The sequence below is a fragment of the Gadus chalcogrammus genome, chromosome 8 (genome assembly GCF_026213295.1).
Source record: "Gadus chalcogrammus isolate NIFS_2021 chromosome 8, NIFS_Gcha_1.0, whole genome shotgun sequence".
Lineage (NCBI taxonomy): Eukaryota > Metazoa > Chordata > Actinopteri > Gadiformes > Gadidae > Gadus > Gadus chalcogrammus.
The window spans coordinates 11,193,428-11,220,669 of NC_079419.1; the positions used below are offsets into that span (position 1 = coordinate 11,193,428).

The 27,242-nt window shown below is 47.7% G+C and overlaps 2 protein-coding genes across 5 annotated transcripts; one reads left to right on the forward strand and one right to left on the reverse strand.

The window, feature by feature from the left end:
* Positions 1-1,673: 1,673 nt before the first annotated feature.
* Positions 1,674-10,650, reverse strand: plppr4a (phospholipid phosphatase related 4a). Its single transcript, XM_056597585.1, has 13 exons — positions 10,567-10,650; positions 8,397-8,582; positions 7,496-7,619; positions 6,685-6,880; positions 6,193-6,250; positions 5,769-5,942; positions 4,943-5,078; positions 4,554-4,767; positions 4,081-4,465; positions 3,655-3,900; positions 3,160-3,292; positions 2,087-2,821; positions 1,674-1,828 (listed from the first exon to the last, which is right to left on the reverse strand). The coding sequence occupies exons 1-13, from the start codon at positions 10,648-10,650 to the stop codon at positions 1,674-1,676; spliced, it is 2,826 nt and encodes a 941-aa protein (XP_056453560.1).
* Positions 10,651-13,243: 2,593 nt separating this feature from the next.
* Positions 13,244-21,096, forward strand: LOC130387692 (palmdelphin-like). Of its 4 annotated transcripts, none has more exons than XM_056596903.1 (8): positions 13,244-13,402; positions 14,905-15,025; positions 15,252-15,332; positions 15,419-15,537; positions 15,646-15,760; positions 18,643-18,667; positions 19,043-19,224; positions 19,320-21,096. In XM_056596903.1, the coding sequence occupies exons 2-8, from the start codon at positions 14,981-14,983 to the stop codon at positions 20,286-20,288; spliced, it is 1,536 nt and encodes a 511-aa protein (XP_056452878.1). In that variant the 5' UTR covers positions 13,244-13,402; positions 14,905-14,980; the 3' UTR covers positions 20,289-21,096. The 4 variants fall into 4 exon arrangements, with proteins under 4 accessions (XP_056452878.1, XP_056452881.1, XP_056452880.1 ...); XM_056596906.1 differs by having other exon boundaries at positions 19,043-19,175; positions 19,320-19,453; XM_056596905.1 differs by having other exon boundaries at positions 13,279-13,314.
* Positions 21,097-27,242: the final 6,146 nt, after the last annotated feature.

Sequence of the window (27,242 nt, forward strand, 5' to 3'; positions counted from 1 at the left end):
GCCTAGCAACCACGGGGAAGGCCTAGCCACCACAGGGAAGGCCTAGCAACCACAGGCATAGCCTAGCAACCACGGGGGAGGCCTAGCAACCACAGGCATAGCCTAGCAACCACAGGGGAGGCCTAGCAACCACGGTTAAAGTTGTCATGGCATTGGCATAAAGTTAGAAAAAGATCATTTACTTGATGGTCATCAAAAATATCTATAATATCAGTAATACAGAGTCAACACAAAAATAACATTGATTGTTACCAATATTCAAAACATTTGTAATACATATCTATAGATAGTTTTTAGTATAAAGTGTGATCAGCATATGATGAACGACGGTCCTAGGAAGCATAGCACTTTACTAGCTAGCAGGACAGAACAAGCTTCTGTTGTACAAGTGATGCTAGCAACTGTGGCAAACCTATTAGCATATCACAGTAGAACGTACTGACACGGTTAGCTATGACGCACACGGCAGCGGTATGGCTAGAGATACGTAGCGTTATGACGCGGGGGGAGAGAGTTCACCTGGGCATGGTCGTCACATGCATAAATAAACCCAGATCTGCTGCAAATGAAAATACATCCACGGTCGGCCAGGATAGCTTAATATAGTCTCCAACTATCTAACAGGACCTCTCCTCATGTTGATAGAATAATTGTACTTCATAATTGTGTTCAGACCGCGGTCTGCAGCCTGTCAGAGGCCAGCTGCCATGTCGGACATAAGAACTAGAAATAGGACCAAGAACGTGATGCAAATATCCCATTCAGCCTTAATCCAACTTTACATCTTGTTTTAATACAAAGAATCATATCTAAAAGGATGTTTCAAAACCTCTCCTAAAGAGTGTTCCTACGGTCTGGGAGTGTTGAGGAGAGCGGAACCGCGACCACAAGACGCCTTGATGGAGAGAAGAGCGAGCAGCCTTCCTCCTCGTCGCTAGACCCTACACCACGTGAGAGGAACTTAATAGTAATCCAAGGTTTAGTTACTTCACTTAGTTACTTTTGAAATGAACACGCTCAATAATAATAATAATGTAATCATAAAAATACGAGAACAAACAGATGTAAATAGCTATGAATATAAAGGTCTTAAACCAATCAGACAAATGTAAAGGTCATATTAACCAATCAGAGAGGGGTTCTGGGGCGGTAAACACTTGTTTAGTTTGTATCCATGCCGATGACTTTATTGCCTTCTTCTTCGTTAATAGTGAATAGCCCTAACGATGGTCACACAGCACCAGTGACAGTCAATATCTCCTCAGGACATCTGTGCTTCAGCAGAAGAGATGTGTACCAAATGTTGCCCATGGTAGCAATGTGGCCGCCAGCCAAGTGCCTCCCCATTGGACAGTTGAGGATTTGAAGGCGTGGCTCTGTACTCCTAGCGAATCAAAGGCTTAGGGGTGAAGTGAAGCAAGGTGCACATAATGTGCAGAAAGTTTGTATATCAGTAAGTCTGTTGATGCGGATACAGCAGGCTAGTCCAGTGTCTGATCACCATGGCGCCAGCCAATCGGGACACTGGTTCCATTAGCTCAACATTCCATATCCAGAGATTCACCTCTGGATTCCTATTGGCCAGTCGGGAGCTAGTTGGAGGAGCTAAGCAGTCTTATTGGCCCCTCTTCACTGTGGGTCCTCTGGGTCAAATGCTGATGATCCTGTTGTTGTTACTCTTTATAGGCCAGGCCCAACGTGGGGGGGGGTGTGTGGCCCAGCACGGGGCGGGGCAGGGTGGGCGGGGGGGTGGGGCCCGGCCTGTTGAAGAAGCCTTGAGGAGGTCTGGGGTGATTTGGGTTGTCTGGGAAACGGCCGTTTGGGTTCTCTTGAAAACGGACGTTTGGGTTGTCATGGAAATGATTGTTGGGGTTGTCATGGAAACGACCGTTGGGGTTCTCTTGGTAACGGTTGTTAGGATTGTCATGGAAACGGCTGTTGGGGTTATTGGGGTTGTCATGGAAATGGCTGTTAGGGTTGTCATGGAAACGGTTGTTAGGGTTGTCACGGAAACGGTTGTTAGGGTTCTCTTGGAAATGACTGTTTGGGTTGTCGTGGAAATAACTGGCGGGATTGTCATGGTAACGGTTGTTAGGGTTGTCTTGGAAATGGTCATTGGGGTTGTCATGGAAGCGGTTGCCCCCGTCGGCGTCGTAGAGGCGGGGGGGGCAGTGGGGGTCGGGGCTGGGCCCCCGGTCCTGCGCCCCGCCCCCCGTCCTCCGCAGGGTGGACTCCCGGCTGGATGACGCCCCCGACGGGCAGTCGGAGCCCGCGTCGCTCCCGGCCCCGCCCCCGCCCCCGTCCACCGGGGTGACCCTGATGGTGGTGAGGGCCTGCGGGTGGGGATGGAAGGGAGGGGCGAAGGTGACGGTACTGTTGGGGTTGAAGTGAGGGTGGGCGCCGGGTGCAGGGGGGAGGTTGAAGCTGCTCTGGTGGCTGCTGTTGCCGGGGTTACTAGGGTGGAGGGGGTGCAGCGGGTGGACCACATGGGGGTGGTTGGCGTAGACCCCCTCCCCGTCCCCCCCCTCCCCCCCGCCCCCGTCGCTCTCCGTGCCCATGGCGCTGCGGCGGCCGTCCAGAGAGCTGCTGTCCTTCAGCGAGTCGCCGCCGTCGGCGTGGTGGCTGAGGTCCTGGAGGTCGCTGAGGTCGCCAAGCTCGTTCAGGGCGAAGGCTGACTGGCGCAGCGACGCCCGCTGGTCTGGGGGCCGCCACCGCCAGGAGCCGCTACCGTCGGTGCTGGGGGGCTTCACCACCGGCTTGGAGGAACGGGCCTCAGGGTGGGCGTCCACCCGGACGATGCTGCCACTTCTCTCCAGACCTCCTGCGGACCACCACAACGGACCGCCTTTAATCAACACCAGGAGAAGAGCTCCACCTCTACACCCTGAGACCCTGTCCCTGAGGACTCCTCTCCTCCCCTGTCGACCTCCCCCTCCCCCCTCTCCTCCCCCTCCCCCCTCTCCTCCCTCTCTTCCTCTCCTCCCCATCCTCTCTCTCCTCCTCTCCTCCCCATCCCTCTCTCCTCCATCTCCCCCTCTCCTCCTCTCCTCCCTGTCCCCCTCTCCCCCTCTCCTCCCTCTCCTTCCTCTCCCCCCTCTCCTCCCTCTCCCCCTCTCCTCCCCCTGGAACAGTCCTTTAAGGGGTCTGAGGTGGTCCTACCTCCTCCCCCGGGGCCGGTGGTGGAGGCAGGGGGTGAGGGGTCCAGGTCCGTCAGGGCGCGGTACCGGATGGAGCCGCCGTCCTCAGACCGCGGCGAGTGGAGCAAACCCTGCTGCTTGGACATGGCTATCACCTGGAACACAGATGAACAAGCTATCACCAGGAACACAGACGTACAGGCTATCACCTGGGAGGCAGATGTACAGGTTATCCCCTGGCCCACAGAGGTACAGGCTATCACCTGGAACACAGAGGTACAGGCTATCCCCTGGCCCACAGAGGTACGGACTATCACCTGGGACAAAAGAGGTACAGGCTATCCCCTGGTCCACAGAGGTACAGGCTATCACCTGGAACACAGAGGTACAGGCTATCCCCTGGCCCACAGAGGTACGGACTATCACCTGGGACAAAAGAGGTACAGGCTATCCCCTGGCCCACAGAGGTACAGGCTATCACCTGGAACACAGAGGTACAGGCTATCACCTGGCCTACCTGCAGGATGCGGGGCTGCCCGCCGGCGCTCAGCGGTCTGCAGGGCAGCGTCGTCTTCTCAGCGACTCGCATCCACTTCTCCCTCACAGACCCGCCCCCGTCCATCATGCTGTCCTCTGATTCGCTCTCCTGGTCCTTGGGGGCGGGGTTGTCCTCCTCAGGGATGTGGACCAGTTGGGAGGATCCTGGCCGAGATTGGATGGAGACCCGGGCCCCTCCCGTCAGCCCGCTGGTCCCGTTGTGGGGCTGGTTCTGGACGAGGTGGTGCTGGTTCTGCACCAGGTGGTGCTGGTTCTGGACTAGGTGGGCCTGGTTCTGGGACATAAGGGTTTGGTTGTGGACCAGGTGGGGCTGGTTGTGTACCAGGTGCAGCTGGTTCTGGACTAGGAGGTGCTGGTTCTGTACCAGGTGGGGCTGGTTCTGGACCATGTGTTGCTGGTTCACCAGAGGAACCGAGCTAGCTGCTAGCTTCATATACTGGGCCGGTATGTGAGCCCCAGCTCGGAGCTCCATCTCCATTCCAGCGGCTGAAGGCAGGTGGGTCCCTGCACGGAGCTCTGCCTCCAGGCCCATGGCGGAGGGCTCGGAGGAGCAGCGTAGCTCCATGCTGTTCCTCTGAGGCGAGGACGCGGGGCCGGAGGCGGGCCTTACCCCGTCCATCACCTGGAGTGACAGCTTCCGGTTGTCGTTCCTGTTCTTCCATTGGCTGAGGAGCTGCTTTGATCTGGTGGAGTCCATGGAGGAGTGGCTGGAGGCGTGGCGCCGCGGGACACGCCCCTCCACACCCTCCAATGAAGAGCCTCCGTGGGACCTGGGGGAGGGGCCAGAGGAGGACAGTACAATCAGCCGGTCATCAGATGGAGGAGGAGGGGTGAAGGGGGGTAGGGGGGGGGGGCTACCTGGGCAGGGTACTGCTGAAGGCCAGGGCGTTGTCATGGTTACCGAGCGGCCCGGTGATGACCTGGACCTCAGCGCTGGACCGCTTGTAGCTGGACGGCTCGCGGTAGGAGGAGCTTCTGGTCAGGATCGGCTCTGATTGGTTGGGGGACAGCGTGTGGGATGAGGACCGTGTGAGGATGGGCTCTGGTTGGCTGGGAGCCAGGTTGTGGTGGCCTATCAGAGGGAAGCAGGAAGTGCGGTGAGAGTGTCACAACAATACAGGAAGCTTTCTCTCTCTCTCTCTCTCTCTCTTTCTCTCTCTCTCTCTCTCTCTCTCTCTCTCTCTCTCTCTCTCTCTTTCTCTCTCTGTATATCGATCACTCCATCCCAAACTCAGCGATGCTGTTACCTTGGTGAGTGTTGCTGGCTGCTGATTGGCTGACGTTGGGGAGAGAGGAGAGGGGGGGCTCCCTCAGCAGGGGGGGAGGGGGGCGGGTCCTGGAGTGATCCTCACTGGGCTGGAAGTTACCCACCGCATACACCCCCTACAATGACACACACACACACACACACGTGTAGTGTGTTGTGTAGTGTGTATAGTGTGTAGTGTAGTGTAGTGTATTGTGGTGTAGTGTAGTGTGTAGTGTTTGTGTCTTCACTCTTCAATGTGTAGTGTAGGGTGTAGTGCAGTGTAGTGTAGGGTAGGGTGTAGTGTAGTGTGGGTGTAGTGTAGGGTGTAGTGTAGGGTGTAGTGTAGGGTGTAGTGTAGTGTGTAGTGTAGTGTGTAGTGCAGTGTAGTGTAGGGTGTAGTGTAGTGTGTAGTGCAGTGTAGGGTGTAGTGTAGTGTAGGGTAGTGCAGTGTAGGGTGGTGTAGTGTAGTGTGTAGTGCAGTGTAGGGTAGTGTAGGGTGTAGTGTAGGGTAGTGCAGTGTAGGGTAGTGTAGTGTAGGGTGTAGTGTAGTGTGTAGTGTAGTGTAGTGCAGTGTAGGGTGTAGTGTAGTGTAGTGTGTAGTGTAGTGTAGTGTAGTGTAGTGTAGTGTAGTGTAGTGCAGTGTAGGGTGTAGTGTAGTGTGTGGTGCAGTGTAGGGTAGTGCAGTGTAGTGTAGTGTAGTGTAGTGTAGTGTAGTGTAGTGTAGTGTGTAGTGTAGTGTAGTGTAGTGTGTAGTGCAGTGTAGGGTAGTGTAGTGTAGGGTGCAGTGTAGGGTAGTGCAGTGTAGGGTGTAGTGTAGTGCGTACCAGGTAGACGGCGATGGCGCCCCCTAGCAGCCAGCCTGCGTACACGTCTCCCGGGTGGTTCCTGAACTGGATGAGGCGTGTCAGACCGGCCAAAACCGCCAGCAGCACGAAGCTGAACACCAGGACTGGCTTCAGCAGCTTGGCAGAGTCGGTCAGCACCGCGTTGAAATACATCTGAGGACAGAGGAACGGGTTAGAGAGAGAGAGAGGGGGAGAGAGGGAGAGAGAGAGAGAGAGGGAGGGAGAGAGAGAGGGAGGGAGAGAGAGAGGTTAGATAGCTAGAGAGAGAGAGAGGTTAGCTAGCTTGTGAGAGAGAGAATTAAATTTAATTGAGAGAGAGTAAGAGGTAAGAATACACCTGGTGTATGTAGGGTGTGTGTGTGTGTGTGTGTGTGTGGGGGGGGGGGGGGGGGGGGGTACTTACAGAGATGTAAACAGCAGCGAAAGCAGCCAGAGTTGCATGCTGGGAAGGAAACGACTTCCTAGAGAGAGGACACAGATGTAGGTTATGCTAATGTTATGCTAATGAGCAAGCTGTCTCTGTGTCCTGACTGGCCAGACAGTTGAGGACAGAGTTTAATATGCATATTCATTTAATTTGCATTAACAATGAAGGGACTTACAAAACTAACTTTTAGTTTGTGTGTGCGTGTTTGTGTGTGTGCATGTGTAAAGAGAAATAAAGTTGTTAGAGGACAACAGAGAGATCGAGAGACGGAAAGGTAAACAGAGACAATTATAGAGACAGACAGGTACAGAGAGACAGACAGGTATAGAGTCAGACAGACAGACAGACAGAGCGACAGACAGAGAGACATAGAGGCAGACAGGTATAGAGACAGGCAGACCAAGAGACAGACAGGTGTATAGACGGACAGACAGACAGACAGACAGGTCTAGAGGCAGTGTGCCCTGCCTCCCGGTGCTGATGAGGGCGGGGTCAGGGCCTGAGCAGATGTCCTCCAGGATGAAGGCGTCCTCACAGCTGGAGAGGTTGATGTGGGTGAGGTTGGGCCTGCAGACGGCCAGCCAGTAGGGGGCGTGCTGCCCGGTGGACAGCTGCAGCACGTCTGTGATCAGCGCCGTCACACACAGCCCGAACACATGCACACCTGGGGAGGCACGGCCACCGTTAGCCAATCACACCGCAGTACCACCCAGGGTGAACAAGACTCGCCCCTCTGCTCACGTCAGGTGGTGAGAGGTGGAGGTGTCTGACAGGTGGAGGTGTTTGTCGGACAGGTGGAGGTGTCTAAGAGGTGGAGTTGTCTGACAGGTGGAGGTGTGTGTCTGACAGGTGGAGTTGTCTGACAGGTGGAGGTGTGTGTCTGACAGGTGGAGTTGTCTGACAGGTGGAGGTGTGTGTCTGACAGGTGGAGTTGTCTGACAGGTGGAGGTGTGTGTCTGACAGGTGGAGTTGTCTGACAGGTGGAGTTGTCTGACAGGTGGAGGTGTGTGTCTGACAGGGGGAGGTGTCTGACAGGTGGAGTTGTCTGACAGGTGGAGGTGTGTGTCTGACAGGTGGAGTTGTCTGACAGGTGGAGGTGTGTGTCTGACAGGGGGAGGTGTCTGACAGGTGGAGTTATCTGACAGGTGGAGGTGTGTGTCTGACAGGTGGAGGTGTGTGTCTGACAGGTGGAGTTGTCTGACAGGTGGAGGTGTGTGTCTGACAGGGGGAGGTGTCTGACAGGTGGAGTTGTCTGACAGGTGGAGGTGTGTATGTGTACCTATGAAGCGCACGGCCCGGCGGATGTAGGGGTTGAAGTTGCAGCCGGCGGCATTGATGTGAGCCTCGCTGTGACCGGAGCGGCGGGACAGGTAGCAGAACAACACCGCCTCCCCCAGCAGGATCTACCAGGACGCCACACACAGAGGCACGCACACACGCACAGGCACGCACACACAGGCACGCACACACACGCACAGGCACGCACACACACGCACAGGCACGCACACACACGCACAGGCACGTACACACACACGCAGGCACGCACACACACACGCACGCACAGGCATACCAACGCACACACACGCACACACACAGGCACGCACATACGCACAGGCACGTACACACACACGCACGCACAGGAAACCATACGCACAGGCACGGACACACACAACGGCACGCACGCACAGGCACGGTCACACACTCATGCACACATGCATGCACAAACACACGCAGACACACACGCACACACACACACACACATGCATGCACACGCACACGCGGACGCATGCACACACACACACACACACACACACACACACATAGAAGCCAATCACATACTGGCACCACCGACAGCGTGGGATAATCTGACTCCACCCATGAAGGAGGAGAATAGCTTGTCTTGTATACAAAAATGAGACCAGCCTGGAAATCGCTGAGAGCCAATCAGCTACCAGGATATGATGACAGACACAATGATCAACCAATCAGCTACTTGGATATGACGACACACATTGATCAACTAATCAGCTACTTGGATATAATGACGTACACATTAATCAACCAATCAGCTACCAGGATATGATGACAGACACATTGATCAACCAATCAGCTACCAGGATCATATCTAGCTAGCATCCTGTTAGCACAGAGCTAACTGGGCTAGTCAGGAGTGTGGTTACCGTGGCAGCAGGAGCCGCGAAGGCCAGGCTGAAGAGGAGCAGGAGGGGGCAGACTTCCTGTCTGGGCAGGATGTAGGGCAGAGACAGACTGCGGTCACTGCAGCTGTACCCAGAATGCACCGGCTGGAAAAAGTCGGTCAGCTCCAGGAAGTACAAGCTGACCACTGACGATGCCAGGATAGGAAGCTGGAACACAGAGCACAGGTCAGAGGTCAGAGGTCAGAGGTTGTCAGCGGCAATGACAGGAAAGAGACCGACCACTACGAAAGGTCTTGGCCAATCCCAGGTAGATCCTCATCACACGCCTGTTCAGGTCAACACCAGTTAGACACAGGAAGTAACACAAAAAAAACACACACACTATGTGACGGAAAAGATGTCTGAAAGAATGTGTGACAGAATGTTGTTAAATAACATGTTGTATGACAGAATGTTGTGTCATAACATGTTGTATGACAGAATGTTGTGTCATAACATGTGTGAAAGAATGATGTGTGTTGGTATTCTGTCAGTATTGATTGTCATATTGCTCATTTTATTTATGCGATGCTGGTATTAAATTGTGCCCAAATAGACAATAAATACATGCTATATAATATGCATTTCAGCACATTATTAATATGATTATGATTTGGAATCTGAGCGCATTCGACCCTCTGGTGTGCTTGAGTGAAGAGGAGATTGTTATTGAGATGTTTTCCTTGAACTCGCAGATACAAAAATACTCCCATTCAGAGAGCCATGTTGCCTAGCAACCACCGACATCGGCAGCATCGTGGGTAGGATGGTGTGACTGTAGGAGACACAGGCTGCAGTCGGAGTCCTTTAGCTGAGGAAGGTTCTGACTGAAATACCCGGAAGTCTCTCAGCAGCAGCCATGAAGGAGCTGGCCTGACTCTAATGCTGAGGAGAGGAGCCTCAGTGCCTCCTTCAGCTAGGGTACACTGGAGTGTCCTTCACCAGAGGAAAGGAGCCTCAGTGCCTCCTTCATCTAGGGTACACTGGAGCGACCTTCACCAGAGGAAAGGAGGTGCTGCCGTCCCACAATCCCTTGCTGCAGGAGCATTTGAACAGACGCATCATTCAGCCGTTCACCAAAATGATCATCACCATGACGACTGTGGGAGTGTGTGGGTGACGGCTGGTTGAAGCAGCCTCACCTGGCCGAGTCTGATTGGACACGCCGTTGAGGCTGCACACCTGTTGCATGTTGGGTAATCAATGTGCAACAGGTGAACCCAGCCTCAGCACACACACTGGGAGGTCTGCAGCGCACCACGGTCATCAACCAACGGATAGAAGCAGAGCGCTACCCGGCATCCTCTATCGTGGAGGAGTGCAGAGGAGCCACACGGCCGGGGGAGGCTGCTTCAACAGCCATCATCCACACACACTCCCCCACACACTCTGTATCACAGCCTCTTATCACGGCCTCTTATCACGGCCTCTTATCACGGCCTCTTATCACAGCCTCTTATCACCAGCCTCCAGCCAGCCTCTCTTTATAACCAGCCTCCATAGACAGCTGTCTCACCAAACACACACACCCTCGGAGGCGGACAGACAGACGGGTAGGGAGATGGACAGCGTCAGAGGCATCCAGACAGAAGGACGGACAGACAGATTGACTGACAGATTCAGATAGATGTTCGACACGCACAGACAGTAGAAAGAACAGACGGGTAGAGAGACAGTAGATGGAGAAACAGGTTGAGAGACGGACACCAGAGACAGACACCAGAGACAGACAGTGGTAAAGAGACAGATACATAGAGGGACAGACAGTGGATAGAGAGCCATGTGGAGGGGCAGACACGTAGAGAGACCGACAGCAGGTTGACGGGTCGAGAGACAGTGGAGGGACCGACAGGTAGATACAGACAGACATGTAGATAGAAACAGTGTTCTCATTGGCTGGTCGACCTGTCAGTCAAACCACAGGATCAGCCCCCACCTATCAGAGAAACAGACGGAGACGGGACAGACAGACAGGTAATCACTCAGACAGGTAAATAGACGGACAGTAAAGACTGACAGGAAGATAGACCGGTAAACACTGAGACAGACAGACAGGTATGTTGGTTAAACAGTGAGACACACAGACGACATGTAGGAAAGGGTGAACTGTGACAGACAGTCAGAGAGGTAATCAGACAGACAGGTAATTCACCTCCACAAAATAAAAGCAGGGCAGAAGGGTGACGCTATCCTTCGTCTCCTTCCCGCCTTTCAGCCGCTCCTTGGCGCGAGACATGACGTGCGCGCGGGGGTCTCTCCGGTAACCGGGAGACAGGGGGTCGTATTTGATCCCCGTCTTAATTTTGGCGGACTCACGATAAGCAGCTTCGAGCAAGCAGGTGGTTCACGGCGGGAGGTTAACGGCGGGAGGTTAACGGCTCCATCCCCTCCTCATCCTCAGGATTTAGAACCTGCTCCTCAGAACCGGCCGCGCGCTCAGAGGAGGAGGGGGCGCGCGGACAGCAGAGCGCGGAGGTTCTGCAGAAGAAGAGGAAGATGTCCTCACGGGGCCTCGCGTGCTCCGGGCAGCTCCTCTCTCTACTGACTCTGGACTGCGTCCTGCGCTCGAGGCAGCAGGTGAGAGGGGAGAGCGCTCGGGGGAGAGAGCGCGCGGGGGAGAGAGTGCGCGGGGAAGAACGCCAAAGCGGATCGATCGGCGTGACGTCACACGTGTGCCAAAAACCCACTTCTGCTTCCGCGCACGGGGAGTGCACGCGCGAGTGCGTGTGGGCGATGTGCGCGCTCCTGAGAAGCGCGCCCCCGGGGTGTAGGGTATACAACACATCTACCCCGGGCTAACCTACATATTTTATTAACGTCACCATACGGAGCCGACATCACATATATATATATATATCACATTACATATTAAACATTAGATTGAACATATTGAATATCACAATAAACACACACACACACACACACACACACACACACACACACACACACACACACACACACACACACACACACACACACCTTATTTTATCATAATTGAATGTAAACTGAGATTTAAGTATCAATTATATGATATTGAATGATGCTACATTGTCTAATGCATGATATATGATTATATGATGAATAATAGATGATATGATATACTGTATGGTATGAATATGATTAATTATATGTGATATGATATATGATATAATATATGGGATGATATAAGATGTAATACATGATGTGTTATGTGATATGATATATGATATGATATATGGTATGATATATAATATACATATGATACTATATGTGATATGATATGATACTTGACAGACAGACAGACAGACAGACAGGCAGAGAGACAGAGAGAGTGAGAGAGAGACACAGACAGACAGACAGACAGACAGACAGACAGACAGACAGACAGACAGACAGACAGACAGACAGACAGACAGACAGACAGACAGACAGACAGACAGACAGACAGACAGACAGGCAGACAGACAGGCAAACGGAGCGACTTGACAGAGACTGACCTGTGGTTGGATTCTCATCATGATGTCATGACCCTAAATCCAGAGGTCAGAGGTCAGAGTTGTGCTGGCCATCAGGACCAGGTTCTCGTTCCATTAGAGTTAGGTGATGAAGGTGATGAACGGGATAAAGGTGATGAAGGTGGAGGTTCTGTTGGACGATTCCGGACTGTTCCGGACTGTTCTAGTCGGCATTCTGTCAGGAATAACATGGTCCAATTAAAATGATGCCAGTCCAACTGGGACACACAGACACACACAGACACAGACACACACAGACACACACACACACACACACACACACGCACGCACGCACGCACGCACGCACACACACACACACACACACACACACACACACACACACACACACACACACACACACACACACACACACACACACACACACACACACACACACAGACACAGACACACACACATTCAATGTGACATAGCTAGGCCTACGCTTTGAGCTAGAATGTATCTAATGTTACTTAAGCAGAAACTAAACTTTAGCGGTTTGGGGTAACATTTATCATTATATTATTTGTGTACTCTTATCATTACAGTATACGTATACATCAAGTTATTCCTCCCATTAATTATATGTGTTTTGTGATTAGTGCTTTTGTAATTCATTTTGAGATATATATATATATATATATATATATATATATATATATATATATATATATATATATATTACTGTAAAGTCATTGTAGTCCCACAGCGGCCCCTGCTGGTGACGTCCGGCTACAGCAGTCATGTTTCATCACAAACACACGCATCATTTTGTACTACGTTCAAAAATCAAATCTAAAATCTAGTCTGGAGACATTCGTACTTATAGATCTAAAGTACCCCTGTCTAAAACTAACTGCCATCTGAAATACACGAATGGACTGTGTACATTCGGACTGTCACCTTCATCCCCTTCATCACCATCATGGACGGTGACGGACACACGCGTTATGTCAAAGTATTCAACTAATAATATCGGTGCTCAACCAAAGCAGGCCTTCTTATGATGACCAGTGTGTGACAACAGCTCTGAGGACCTTCTCCCGGTCTCCTCCTCCTCACACGGAGCTCTGAGGACCTTCTCCCGGTCTCCTCGTCCTCCTCACACAGAGCTCTGAGGACCTTCTCTCGATCTCCCCCTGATCTCACGGAGCTCAGTCTGAGGACCTACTCTCGTCTCAATCTCATCTCACGGAGCTCTGTCTGAGGACGTTCTCTCGGTCTCCTCATCACCGTCCCGCTCTCTCCCGACTGAACACGGACCGCCTTCCTATTGGTGGACGGAGGTGGAGCTCCCTGCCAATCAGGGTTCTGCATGACGACTGAGGTCAAGTCTGTGTGACCGGAGAATACCGTCATTCTACCGGACTACACCGTCACTTCACCGGAGTACACCGTCACTTCCCCGGGTACAGCGTCACTGTACCAGAGTACACCGTCACTTCACTACAAGACTACAAGACTACATGAGCGGAGATTGGGTCGTCGGAGCGCCAGGTGGGTCTGTGTGTCCGGGTTTGACCAGACCACATCAAGAGGACAGTAACACAGGGTTAGGGTTGGTTAGTCAGGGTTAGCTTGCTGGATAACATCACGAGGTCAGTAACACAGGGTCAGGGAGGGTAAGTTAGGGTTAGCTTGTTAACATGCGGTCTAATGGAGCAGAGCAGCGATTTGCAAGCTGGTGACCCAGCGGGTCTCCACTAGTGACCACCGGACCGTCCGGGACAGCGGACTTGGAGATGATGCAGCAGTGTGTTAACTCCGTAGTTTGTTGTTAACTCTGTATTGTTTTGTCTCAGTAGTGTGTTATTAACTCAGTAGTGCGTTGTTAACTATAGTGTGTTGTTAACTCAGGAGTGTGTTGTCCTGCTGTCCAGATGGTTCATTCAGATTAGCGGACTAATGTGAGATTAGCAGGTTAGATGATCTGCCTACACAACTCGCTGCTCCGGGTGGTTTGAGGTGTCGAGCAGGAATAACTTCACTTTAGGTACTTTATTAATTCAGCTTTTAGCGCAGCAGGCCCTATAAATACAGTTAGGACCATAGACTGGCTATAGGCTGCTTCTATGCTAAACTATTTTAGCAACTATAACTTCGTGTTTCTATCGATCTATATTTCATGTATCTATAGATCTATAGTTAATTATTCTTCTATAGAACTATAGATCATATATCTACAGTTCATGTATCTATAGATCTGTAGTTCATGTTTCTATAGATCTCTAGTTAATGCATCTATAGATCTAAAGTTTATGTTTCTATAAATCTGTAGTTCATGTATATCTATATATCAATAGTTCATGTATCTATAGATCTATAGTTCATGTCTGTGTTTGAGTTACCATGACGACCATTGTGTGTCTTTCGACAGTCTGTATAACTTGGTAACCATGACACAGTCAGTAGGTTCCCAGGGTGTGATGTTAACTGAGGCGTTTAAAGAGCCTTTCTTTTGTTTTAAACGTGCTCATTTGTCTGATATAATCGTCAGCATAGTGAGGTGAGTGCTACAAGCAGCGCTCACCTATTGTTGTTCTTTCTTTATATTCTCTACTAACTTTGGGACCCTACTCCTGATACAATCTTCCACGAGAGGCTGAGAAAGACACTGGAATATCAGTATCAGTGACGCCCTCCCAATCTTCTAGAAACTTCTGAAGACTCCCTTTTCCCAGCTACCAAACTGACCACTTTGTAACAGCACATTGGATTCACTTTTTACTGTTCCCCGAGCTGAACACCTTTTTTTCTTCCCCCAATACGGAGACACTAGATACTAAGTATGCATCCTCTAGAGCAGTCTGGAGACAAGTATGAATTCCCTAGAGCAGTCTGGAGACACCAGAAACTAAGTATGTATTCTCTAGAGCAGTCTGGAGACAATAGATACTAAGTATGTATTCTCTAGAGCTGAGACAATATATACTAAGTCTGTATTCCCGAGAGCCTTGGTTCTCAAACTTGTAACTTTATTTTATTTATTCTATTTTCAGGAGTCCCCCTGCAGTACTCCTTCAGTACCCCTAGGGGGACGCAGAGCTCCATCTGAGGACCCCGCTGTAGAGCAGCATGGAGGAGACCGATCGGCTGAGGGAGAGACTTCAAAAACTCACTGTAAGTTAATAATGACCTATATATGTGTATATATTAGTGCTCACTATATAATATATACCATTATAAACAGTTTTTGGGACATCCTGGAATGTGCCTAGTCACACAACACTGCCTGTTGTGTGTTGTCACTTTCTGTTGTGTGATGTCATTTCCTGTTTTGTGTTGTCACTTCCTGTTGTGTGGTGTCCCTTCCTGTTGTGTGGTGTCCCTTCCTGGCGTGCGGCAGGATCAGCGCGGTGTTCAGGACGACCTCAGGGTGAAGAAACAGGAGCTGGAACAAGAGAGGCTGAAATTACAATACCTAAAGGTTCACTGTTTTATTAAATATAGATACCGTTAATATACTGTGAGTCTGTGTTGTGTCTGACCTCTGACCTCTGACCTGAACCCCAGAAGACCTCTCTGAGGGAGCAGTGGTTGTTGGAGGACCTGTCTTCCCACAATGCATTGCAGCAGCAGAAAGTAGCAAGCGACCAGCAAAGGACCAGAACTCTACAGAAAACCATATACAGGTCCATAAAACACACACACACACACACAAAACGCACACGCGCATAAATACATGTACAGGTCCACACACACACACTGGTGTAACTGACCAGTGCATTCTGACCAATCAGGATAGAGAAGGAAGTGGAGTTCCTGGAGAGGGAGGAGTCTCGGATCTCCACCAATGAGAGCTTGATCCTGAAGACTCTGAGTTCTGCAGAGAGATGTCCTCATGACTGCTTTAAGGTATTCAAGCCCTGATAGAAACATACTCAACATTACAAATAAACAGGAACTCCGGTGTGAAAATATCTCTTGTAATCAAAGGGCTTCTCTGGAATATGTTCATGTGATAAAGCTGTGTAGGTCCCCAGTGACGGCCCATAGGAGTTATGAGGTATGAGATATGTCAAGAGGACCAAAACGGAAATCACTCACTTATATTTCACATTTATATCTCTTGAACTATATTTAACTTTATCTCTTTTACTTAAGTTTTAATTTATTTTTTTCCTTAACTCATATTTTCCTTTTAAGTCATCTCAAAGATTTCCCATAGTTCCCCACGGTGATCCCAGTGCTCCCAGCACCCTACTAGCCTCATCCCAGTGCTCCCAGCACCTCATACCATTAGTGTTTGGCCCCATCGGCACTTTTAATGCAGTCTGGCGAAATTCTGGTATAGTACTTTCATCATTAAAGGTCCCATGGCATGAACATTTCACTTAAAGAGGTTTTCTAACATTAATTTGAGTTCCCCTAGCCTGCCTGGGGTCCCCCAGTAGCTAGAAGTGGCGTTAGGTGTAAAACGAGCACTAGGAATCCTGCACTTTGGCTTTGACTCCCTGAAGTACATGAACTGCTCAGGGCCACACTCCCACCCTCCTCCTTGACCCGCCTCTCTCCACCTCATTTGCATTAAAGTTACAGACACCAAAACGGCGCGTTTGGGGAAAGCTCAAAGTGCGACTGGCTCATAGTGGCTGTAATTCTGCAGCACGGCTGAATTTCAGGAACGTCTTCAAATACTGTGTTAGGGGCCAGTGTTTGTAAAAACGCAGTTTAAAAGAACGGCGATAGGTATCACCGTTATTTTTCCAGTAACAGGGTAATCAAACTTATTACTGTTTCCGTCGTTACAACGCCGTTACCGTTACTGTACGTTAAATGAACTGCGTTACTATGAATTGATTGAATAAACTGCGTATTCCGAAACGCACCCCTGGCTCCAAACACAAACTGCTAGTGAGGAGACCGGATGAGTTAACAACGAGATAAGTGATTATGATTGGCTAAGGCAGAGTCATGTTTCATGGTAGCCAATCTGAGCCAGTGTTTTTACACACAAGCCAGGACCCGCACGCTACACACACACACGCACACACCAAACAGATTCGATGAAGCAGCAGAAATGGCGAGTCCGGAGCAATCCGATGAAAAGTTGGCATTTTCTGTAGTATTCAGCAGATGTTCCAAAGCCTTTGCAACCAAGCAAATTAAAATTCAATTGGAAGAATATCAGGGCCTTGAATGGGCAGTTACACATTAAGGCCAAGTGAAAACTGCTCAGAAAAATCCAAATTCTTTGACATATAGCAACTCACATATGGTAACTAGTTACTTTTATTATAGAGTAATTCGGTTACTAACTCAGTTACTTTTTGGAGCAAGTAGTGAGTAACTATAACTAATTACTTTTTTAAAGTAACGTTCCCAACACTGTTAGGGGCCCACTAATATCTATAATAAAGCATCCATAAAGAAGCATGCCATGGGACCTTTAATATAATTAGGTGAGTGCTGCATGCAGCGCTCAACTATTGTTCTTCTTTGGTCTTTTCTTTCTTCTTTCTTTCTTATTCTCTACAGACTTTGGGACCCTACTACTTCCAGATGGTTGGTCTCATTGAGTTATGTTGAGGCTTGAGGACGTTCAGCCAGTGTTGCCAGATTGGGCTGTGAGGCTGGAGCGCGATAGCCCAAGGTGGCTGTGAAAGCTAACCATTGTGGACGTCGCAGAATCCAAACCACTTCAATATTTAACCTAGAAACACCATGTCAAGCTTAAACGGTTACGTAATTTCATGCTAGTGGCGCTAAAATGATTAATTGATTGGAAATATGGTTGTTATATATTGGCGTGTCTGTGGGGACCCCTGTTTATATGGCTAAAGGCTTACTGCTTGTTACATATCCAGTTGTACTCCTGGTAGAAGCTAAATGCTCAAAACAATGCTTGCCTGTCCAATAGTAATTAGGGGTGAGGGAGGGCCATCAGACCTGTCACTCAAACCTCTGCGCCAGCCGCAAGGTGATTTGATCCATGATGTATAGTCGAGCTGCCGTTGACTGTAAGGTTGATGGTCTTTAAGTTCTTGTAAGATCATTTCAAATTGAAGTTCTACATAAGTGTAAGATAATTTTATGCATGGCTACTTTGAGGGTTAGAGGGTTAAACATACATTTTCTGCTGCTGGCCCTGCACATGGTGGGCGTGTGGCAGCGGCGCATGCGTGTGCCTGTGTGTGTCTACAACGTAAAAGTTATTAAGTCAATTAGGTCGCATTCAGGTGTTTATTGTGCGCACCATTGGTCTTTTACATGCCTATTTTGTGTGTAGTGTATTAATGTAATCTTATTGACTATCAGTGTGTTCTTTACACAGACCTCTTGAAGTATGTGTGTGTGAGAGATAGACGAGAGGTTACTTGTATACCACATAATGTCCTAGTTAATAATCAGGTTGCGATAGGTGTGTATTTGTGTATTTGCCAATGCAGAAGTATATGATTTATTGGTTATCTGGCAATATACGTTTTAGGCTGGGTTTTTAGTTGATTGGGCTTTTTTTTGTCTATAGTTGAGCTGGAAATTGCCAACAGCTCAGCTATTCTTTATATTATCTCAAATGTATTCAAACTTGATCACATTAGCTATTTGTTTTACTCTTCACTTTAATTGTTTACAACCACTTCAAATGTTTTAAATGTTGTGCATGTTAACATTGTGTACTTCATTTAGGTTGTGTTCAAATCCCTTCACTTGATTTAAGCCATTTAACATTTCTTTACGTCTATGTGCATTTTCTAGTTAAAATATTATAATTCATATCCTTTCTAACCTTACAGGAGGCTCAAGAAAACTTTGTACCAGGTAAATTTAACATGAACAATTTTAATATTACTACTTCAATACTATTAGTAGTAGTAGTAATACTTACAGTACTATTAACTGCAGTATTAGCAGTTGTACTACTTTAATCTGTAATCTGATGGTAGTGCGTTGTAATGTTTATTCTGATGATAGCGTGTTGTATTGTGTATTCTGATGGTAGTGTGTTATATTACTGATGGTAGTGTGTTGTATTGTGCATTCTGATGGTAGTGTCTTGTATGGTGTATTCTGATGGTAGTGTCTTGTATTGTGTATTCTGATGGTAGTGTCTTGTATTGTGTGTTCTGATGGTAGTGTCTTGTATTGTGTGTTCTGATGGTAGTGTCTGGTTCGTGCTCTCTGTCTCTCTCTCAGGTCTGCTGGCCCTGGAGGTCAAGGTGTGTAGCAACCGGTGGACTGGAGAGAGTCAGGTCGTCTCCACCGCGACGGTGACCCCCCACGACCCACACCAGCAAAGGGGGGTCAAAGTTCACAAGGACGGCAGGAAGTGCGTTTCTGCCCCGCGGCCTCAGCAGGTCGCCACACGTGTGTCAACGGTGTGTGTCTGTTCAGTATGTGTGTGTGTGTGTGTGTGTGTTTGTGTGTGTGTGGTCACAGGACCTAGAGGTCTGACCAATCCTCTGTCTCCTAGTTGTCAGATGACCTTTGCTGCAGGGAGGTGGATCAGTCGCTAAGGGCGGCCCTTGGCAACAATCAGGAGGAATATCGCCATAGAAACCAGCCAGAGGGATGTTGCCAAGGGAATCAGCAACCCATCACCAACCATGTGGGGGAAGATCATCGGCATGGCAACTACCTACAGATGGATCCACCGGAAGGGCAAGGCCAGATGCATCTCCATGGTAACCAGGACACTTATTCTCATCATGGTCCTAGACTTGGCCATGCCAACAGGCCTGATGCTCCCTCTGGTTACCGGGATTGTAACGGTAGCCACAGTAACCCAGCACGCACTAAGCCAGCCGTCAGGACCAATGGAAGCCCTGCTCCACGGTCACATGACCAGGAAGCAGCGTCTCCCTGGCGACCGGAGCTCTGCTATACCCCAGCCAATCACATCCCTCTGAGTGATTATGTCAGTGTTGAGGAGGAGGAGCTGTTCCTCTACAGCCTGCCCTCCTCCCACTCAGACAGCCAATCAGAGGCTAGCCCCAACGGAGACAGACAATTCCCTGCTTTCTTCTATGGCCCCGCCGAGTCTAAGAGAGCCCCATCGCCGTTGTATGAGGCCGACACCCCTTTCACCATCCTTAGTGCCATGGAAACCTCTGAGCCAATCACAGCCGTCTTCCTGGGCTTCCAGACCACTCAGGATGAGAGGGGGTGTGGCCAGGAGTATGAGGGGTCCCTGAAGGCTGAGCTCGTCGTTATCGATGATGCTAATAGTGCTTATGGTGCTAATGTTGCTAATGATGCTAATGGTGCTAATGATGCTAGTGGGGCTAATGGTGCTAAGGGTGCTAGTGGCGTGGTGGGGGAGAAGGTCGGTTACCCAGCTGGCATTGCGGCCAATCATGTGCTAGGACAGGAAGACAAAGGACGGACTGCAGAGAGCAGCAAGGACCACAAACAAAACAAAGCCTGTTGCACCATCTGCTAACCAGTTAACTACCATGTTAACTAAGCAGGCCTGTTGTACTAACTAACCCGGCCTCCTATACCTTCTGCTAACCAGTTAACTAACGTACTAACTAACCCGGCCTCTTATACCTTCTGTTAACCAGTTAACTAATGTGTTTACTAACGTATTAACTAACCAGGCCTGTTATACCTTCTGCTAACCAGTTAACTAACGTGTTAACTAACCAGGCCTGTTGTACCGTCTTCTAACCAGTTAACTAACATGTTAACTAACGTATTAACTAACCAGGCCTGTTATATCTTCTGCTAACCAGTTAACTAACATGTTAACTAACCCGGCCTGTTGTACTGTCTGCTAACCAGTTAAATAACGTGTTAACTAACCATGACTGTTGTACCATCTGCAAACCAGTTAAATAACGTGTTAACTAACCAGGCCTTTTGTACCGTCTGCTAACCAGACTGACCAGTTATCTAGGGTGTTAACTAACCAGGCCTGTCTGCTGACACATAGTTCACATCGTACTTCTAGTACAACTAGTACACATAGTACTTCTTGTACAAATAGTACTTCTATTAAAACTAGCACACATTGTACACATGGTTCCTCTAGTACAACTAGTTTAAATAGTACTTATTGTACTAGTATAAATGTATATAGTACTTCCAGTGCACATAGTACTTCTAGTACCTCTAGTACACATAGTATTTTTAGTACAACTATTACACATAGTACTTCTAGTCCACATAGTACTTCCAGTATAATAGTACTTCTAGTACACACATATTTATATTGTTATATGTATACTCCCCATATTTAATATGTATCTCATACATGAATATAATGTATATATCGTTTTGTATTTCGTTTTTAGCATTTTGTATTTTGAATATTACCTTGTATTTATATGTAGCTATATGTATTTTATATTGTTATACATGTTTGTTATTTATATTTTATAATTTTTATAGCGTTTTTATATGTTGGACTCGAAATATGTTACCGTGTGTGTATAGTTTTTATGGTTTCTTTACTGTAATAAACTGATAATGATAACAAATTAACTCGTAATGATCACTAATAAATGAATAAATAAACTATTAAAGATCACTAATAAACATAAGTGTAGCTATAGCTACACTAAGCTAAAGTATTAGCTTAGTTTCTAAAGTATAGCTTACTTAATATAGTATAGCTATAGTTATAAAGTATAGCCTCACTTATAAAGTATTCGCTTGGTTTATAAAGTATAGCTTAGTTTATAAAGTATAGATACAGTACTTGTTTCGTTTATAGTAGTAATATATACAGTGTGATGTCAATAGACATACTACACTGTACACATACTATACTCCACTATACAATACTCGGTCAAAGCTAACGTAATGCTAGGGTAATAATTCGAAGGCTAGAGTAATACTCCTATACTTTGTTCTTTATTCCTATGAATGTTAGTAACTTAAGTCAGTAATTAGAGTCTTATTTATGATGAAAAGAAAACGTACGTGTGACTGAAACCATCAGACCAGCACGAGGAGCTGTTTGACCTGACCATAGAGACCAACAGGGGGAGCTGTTAGACATACAGACAAGCAGGGGGAACTGTTTGATATACAGACCAGCAGGGGGAGCTGTTTGACATACAGACCAGCAGGGGGAGCTGTTTAATATACAGACCAGCAGGGGGAGCTGTTTGACGTAGAGACCAGCAGGGGGAGCTGTTTGACATACCGACCAGCAGGGGGAGCTGTTTGACATACCCACCAGCAGGGGAGCTTCCTCCATATATATTATATATATATTATAGAGTATTATCTTAGCTCATAAAGCATAAACACAGTTATAAAGAGTAGCTTATTTTGTCTAGATACATTATATAAGTGTCAATGAGTCCTTTCTATATTCATGTAAAAAAAAATTATATCAGTATATATATTCAAATTCATAAATCCTTGAATAAAAATGAATCTTGATGTCAGCTGAAATTGTAATCATTGCTTTCTGTCCAGACGAAGGCATCTCCCCGTCCTCGTATATGATCATAAGTGATTATGATCATAATGTTCACCTGTGTATGAATGTGAGTCTATACTAACAATACGGATATACCAAGGATTGGAAATTCTAAAGCTACAGTAATAATGCTCAGACTTTATTCATTCGCCAAATGTATATAACTCAGTCAATAGTCTTTAATTTGTGTTGAAACAAAACTTGACATCAAAAATGTAGACAGAAATCCCAGGCAAACAGGAGCAGAGATCAGGTGTGAAGAGCCTCTTCAGCATGGTCCTAAGCTGAAGGTCAGCATAAGACCAGCAGCAGGAGACGTGTGACATTAACATAAACTAAAGTTCATTAAACCTGTCACCTGCTGATAAACATGGCTGGATGCAGTTCAAATAAAGTTGTACTGTTAAATATATGACTTAAACAATATGTACGTTTCTTTGATTGTATACGTCAATATGAATATTATAGTTTATATATCTTTGCTTTATATATCATCATAACATCCTCCATGTACAGCTCCATAAAATCTCTTCAAGGCAGGACATAAAAATATATATAAATCTTAAAAAGACAATCAAGTATTTACTTGGCAATGCTCCATTTGATTTTAAGGACGAAAAACAGCCACAGAAAACTAGAGCAAAGCAAATAAGATTACATTTGATTGACTTGTACTTGGAAAAGCAAAATCCAGAGGGAACCCAACAGATTCCTTCCCCAGGACACACCTCCTCACCAAAATTGACAGCGAGACCCAGGACCTATTAGTGTACGTTGATGTTAATGTACGTTTATGGCTCATTTAAATCCTTTTACAACAGGAATGACTTCCGGGTACAAAGAAGTAGTCCAGACAGAAATAATCATCAGGATTAAGTTATTAATCTGAAGGTTATTAATTGGAAATGGTACAGCCCATATTAAGTGAGTGTCTTTTTCTTAATCAGTCCAACCTTAGCAGCTATTTACACTCAATACGTCATCGTTTATATGATCACTCATGTCATGGATGTACAAAAATACCCGGACACAACAGGCCAAAGTGGCCCCATATACGTCCCCTTAGAGACGTGCTATAAGGTGTGATTAAAACCAAATGGGCCCTATACGTCCCCTTAGAGACGTGCTCTATAAATTGTGATTAAAACAAAATGGCCCCTATACGTCTCCTTATAAAAAAAGGCTTTAGGGTCGAGACTTAAGTACTGGGTCAGCCCCTTGGACAGGGTGGGAGGGAGTTCAGTTAAGTGTGAGGGTGGGAGGGAGTTAAGGTAAGTGTGAGGGTGGGAGGGAGTTCAGGTAAGTGTGAGGGGTGGAGAGAGTTAAGGTATGTGTAAGGGTGGGAGGGAGTTCAGGTAAGTGTGAGGGGTTGAGAGAGTTAAGGTAAGTGTGAGGGTTGGAGTTAAGGTAAGTGTGATGGTGGGAGAGAGTTAAGGTAAGTGGGAGGTGGGAGAGAGTTAAGGTAAGTGGGAGGTGGGAGAGAGTTAAGGTTAGTTTCATAGACACTGTAAAGCCATTTTTAATACCAAAAGCCCAAGACTTTAAGTGGCAATCTGGAAGACCTCCAAGGAATGTAGTTTAAGTGAACGTGTGTTAAGTGTCTCTCTAGAAGGGAGTGTTACCACGGTGATGAGCTCGTGGGGGGCGGGGCTTCCTGCCTCAGATCACAGGTGGCCATGTCAGCCAAGTGATCCCGCCGCCCGGCAGCGGTTGGTCCAGAGATGTGGGGCGGAGCCACCGCAGCCGACCCGTAGCGGGGTGCTGCTTTCTGTCACCACAGGGGGTGCCAGAGGGGCGGAGGTCTTCCAGATTGTCATCTCCGAGCTAAAGTACCTAAATAAACCTGTGTTTCTGGGTTCTGGTTTGTGGCCTCATTGCATTCAACTAATTCTTTAAAGGATCATCTTTTCTCTCTTCCAAACCGAGGCTCAGAGGACAAGAGCAGGCTCCTCCCTCTGGCTCCTCCCTTTGCTTCCTATTGGCCCTCCAGGTTCATTCCTTTTTCTGATTGGCTAACAGGTTGGCCTCCCATCGCTGTGCCATGGCATTCTGTCGCCGTGGCAATGTAGACAGGGCAGGGGGGAACTGGGGGGAGGGGACACTCATCTGAAACACTGGAATCCATTTGACAGATGGATCATGATTGGGTGATGGGTGATGGTGATGTTGGTGTTGATGGTGATTGGTGATGGTGATGGTGATGGTGATGAGGATGGGGATGGGTGATGATGGGTGATGGTGATTGGTGATGGTGATGGTGATGGTGATGAGGATGGGGATGGGTGATGATGGGTGATGGTGATGGTTGATGATGGATGGTTATGGGTGGTGATGGTGATGGGTGACAGATTCGTAGTGAGCATTAGAGAGAGGGAGGGATGCACAGTAGATGAAGAGCTGTATCAATGATTAGAATGACCAGTCTAAACCAATAGAATAACACCTGGCATCTGATTGGTTAAAACATCCATGAGCTCAGAGCAATGATGATGAGTGAGTGAAATGAGTGAGTGAAATACACGAAGAGAGGATCTTTACTGACGATGCAACAAACATTCAGAAACCACCAGTAAATTGGCTCATGATCACTTCTTGGGTAAAGTTATTAGCACTGGTGTTAGCATTAGCAGAATGCGTTAGTGAGAGTTTCATTTCTCAGAATTATCTGAATGAGTTAGCGATAGCTTCATGTCTCAGCATTAGCTGAATGCGTTAGCGATAGCCTCATCTCTCAACATTAGCTGAATGGGTTAGATAGCTTCATGTCAGAGCATTAGCTGAATGTATTAGGGATAGATTCATGTCTGACTATTAGCTGAATGTATTAGCGGTAGCTTCATATCTGAGTATTACCTGAATGTATTAGCTGAATGTATTAGCGATAGTTTAGTGTCTGAGCATTAGCTAAATACGTTATTTTGTCAATCTTTCTATATGTGTCACATGTGCCATAATGAGACCTACCTTGTGGTCACAAGACATGCTGGACCGTTCCATTTTGCGGGTTCTGGAGGGGGAGGATGGAGACGAGACACATCTGTCTGGAACCTCTATCACTGGAGCAAACCAACCAGATGGATGTAAAGAAAGCAGAATAAGCTATTTAGTCAGAGCTGGAAACCAGAGGTGGGTTCACAGAGACTTAGTCTCAGTGTAGTTAAGTCTCTTCTGAGTCTTGAGGTTCTTAGTGATGTCATAGATAAAGGGGACCTATCATACCACCAGGTGTGAGTGTGATTAGCCATTACAAGCCGTTTACAAAATGTGCAGGATTGTGACATCACAGGTGGGCATGTCCACCTAGATGTGTGACGGTTAGATGAGCGACGTTTGCTACAGTCCACTGAGTAGGCTGGTAGACTGATCTATCAAGCACACATCTAGCACACATCCCTTCTTCCGAAATAAGAGGGTTCAGGAAACCCCCCTCAGTAGTTCGTAGGCTATGACATAAAACATCCCTTCTTCCGGAAAACAGATTGTTCGTGAGACTATACTTCGGAACAACAGCAAGTCTGGATGCCCGCAGGGGCCTCTTTGCGCTTCTTTGCTGTATTCACAGAGAACAGATTTTCAGTTTTTAGAACTGCTTGCGATGGTTGAATATGAGCGAGAATTATCAGGTGATGTTTATAATTGTAAGCTATAATGTATCGTAATGCAAATGTAAGAATGGATGTTAAGTTCATTCAGCAAGTTCGGCACCTCTTAGTGCTTGCGTCTAAGAGGTGCCGCTTGTGTCGCTTGAGTCTATGAATTTAATGAAATGGGCAGCCATTATGGTGACGTGAACTCGGAATACTCGGGTAGCTTTACTTCCGCACAAAACTCTGAGCGAAAACTCTGACCCAACATTGTTTTCAAAGCGCTTTCCTCCAAGCTTAAGGTCCGAACTTTCGAAACTCGTTCGAAACTAAAGTTTTGAAGATGGCATAATTTCTAAGTGATGTCGTGGTTAAGTTTTGAGGTTCTGACTGATGTCATTGTTAAGTCTTGAGGTTCTGAGTGATGTCATAGTTATGGTCTGAGTGATGTCGTGGTTAAGTCTTGAGGTTCTGAGTGATGTCATAGTTAAGGTCTGAGTGATGTCGTGGTTAAGTCTTGAGGTTCTGAATGATTTCATAGTTAAGTCTTGAAGTTTTGAATGATGTCGTAGTTAAGTTCTGAGTGATGTCGTAGTAAGTCTTGAGGTTCTGAGTGATGTCATGGTTAAGTTCTGAGTGATGTCGTAGTTAAGTTCTGATTAATGTCATAATTAAGTTCTGAGTGATGTCATAGTTGAGTTCTGAGTGATTTCATAGTTAATTTCTGAGTGATGTCGTAGTTAAGTTCTGAATGATTTCATAGTTAATTTCTGAGTCATGTCATAGTTGAGTTCTGAGTTATTTCATAGTTAAGTTCTGAGTGATGTCGTAGTTAAGTTCTGAGTGATGTCATAGTTAAGTTCTGAGTGATGTCATTGTTAAGTTCTGAGTGATGTCGTACCGTTGAAGGTGATGTTGTCGTTCAGCCCGGGGGACACCAGCACCGTGTCAAACCTCTCCTTCTCCCTCCCTCCCCTCCACTCCCCTCCTCCTCCTCCTCCTCTCCTCCTCCTCCACTCCTCCTCCCGCTGCCTCACCAGCCGTATCTCCTGCTCCACCAGCGACTGGCTGCTGAGGGAGCGCAGCTTGAAGAAGGGGTTGGAGGAGAAGGTGGACTCCTGGGTCTCCGTAGCGACGGGGATGGAGCTGAGGCAGAACTCGGAGGCGCTGCGGATGATGAGGTTAGCCGTTTCCACGACGATGACGTCGGTAGAGGGCCTCAGCGACCAATCGCTGAAGCCCCCCGGGGAGAGGAGGCGGGACCTGGAGTGGGCAGAGTCTGGCTCCAGGATGATGACGTTGTTGGCGGTCAACTCGTGGCAGATGGAGCGCTGGAGGGAGGAGGGGGAGACGGAGAAGGGGAGGGGGGCGGGGG

Excerpts from the sequence above, each read along its gene's own strand:
- plppr4a (XM_056597585.1), bottom strand. The coding sequence starts at position 10,650 with ATGTCTCGCGCCAAGGAGCGGCTGAAAGGCGGGAAGGAGACGAAGGAT. Across the intron at positions 5,943-6,192 it reads TCGCTGCTGTTTACATCTCT|ATGTATTTCAACGCGGTGCT; the intron begins GTAAGTACCCCC and ends CTCTGTCCTCAG. Across the intron at positions 1,829-2,086 it reads CCAAGACAACCCTAACAACC|AGAACCCAAACGGCCGTTTC; the intron begins GTTACCATGACA and ends TCCGTTTTCAAG.
- LOC130387692 (XM_056596903.1), top strand. The coding sequence starts at position 14,981 with ATGGAGGAGACCGATCGGCTGAGGGAGAGACTTCAAAAACTCACT. Across the intron at positions 15,026-15,251 it reads AGAGACTTCAAAAACTCACT|GATCAGCGCGGTGTTCAGGA; the intron begins GTAAGTTAATAA and ends GGCGTGCGGCAG. Across the intron at positions 18,668-19,042 it reads TCAAGAAAACTTTGTACCAG|GTCTGCTGGCCCTGGAGGTC; the intron begins GTAAATTTAACA and ends TCTCTCTCTCAG.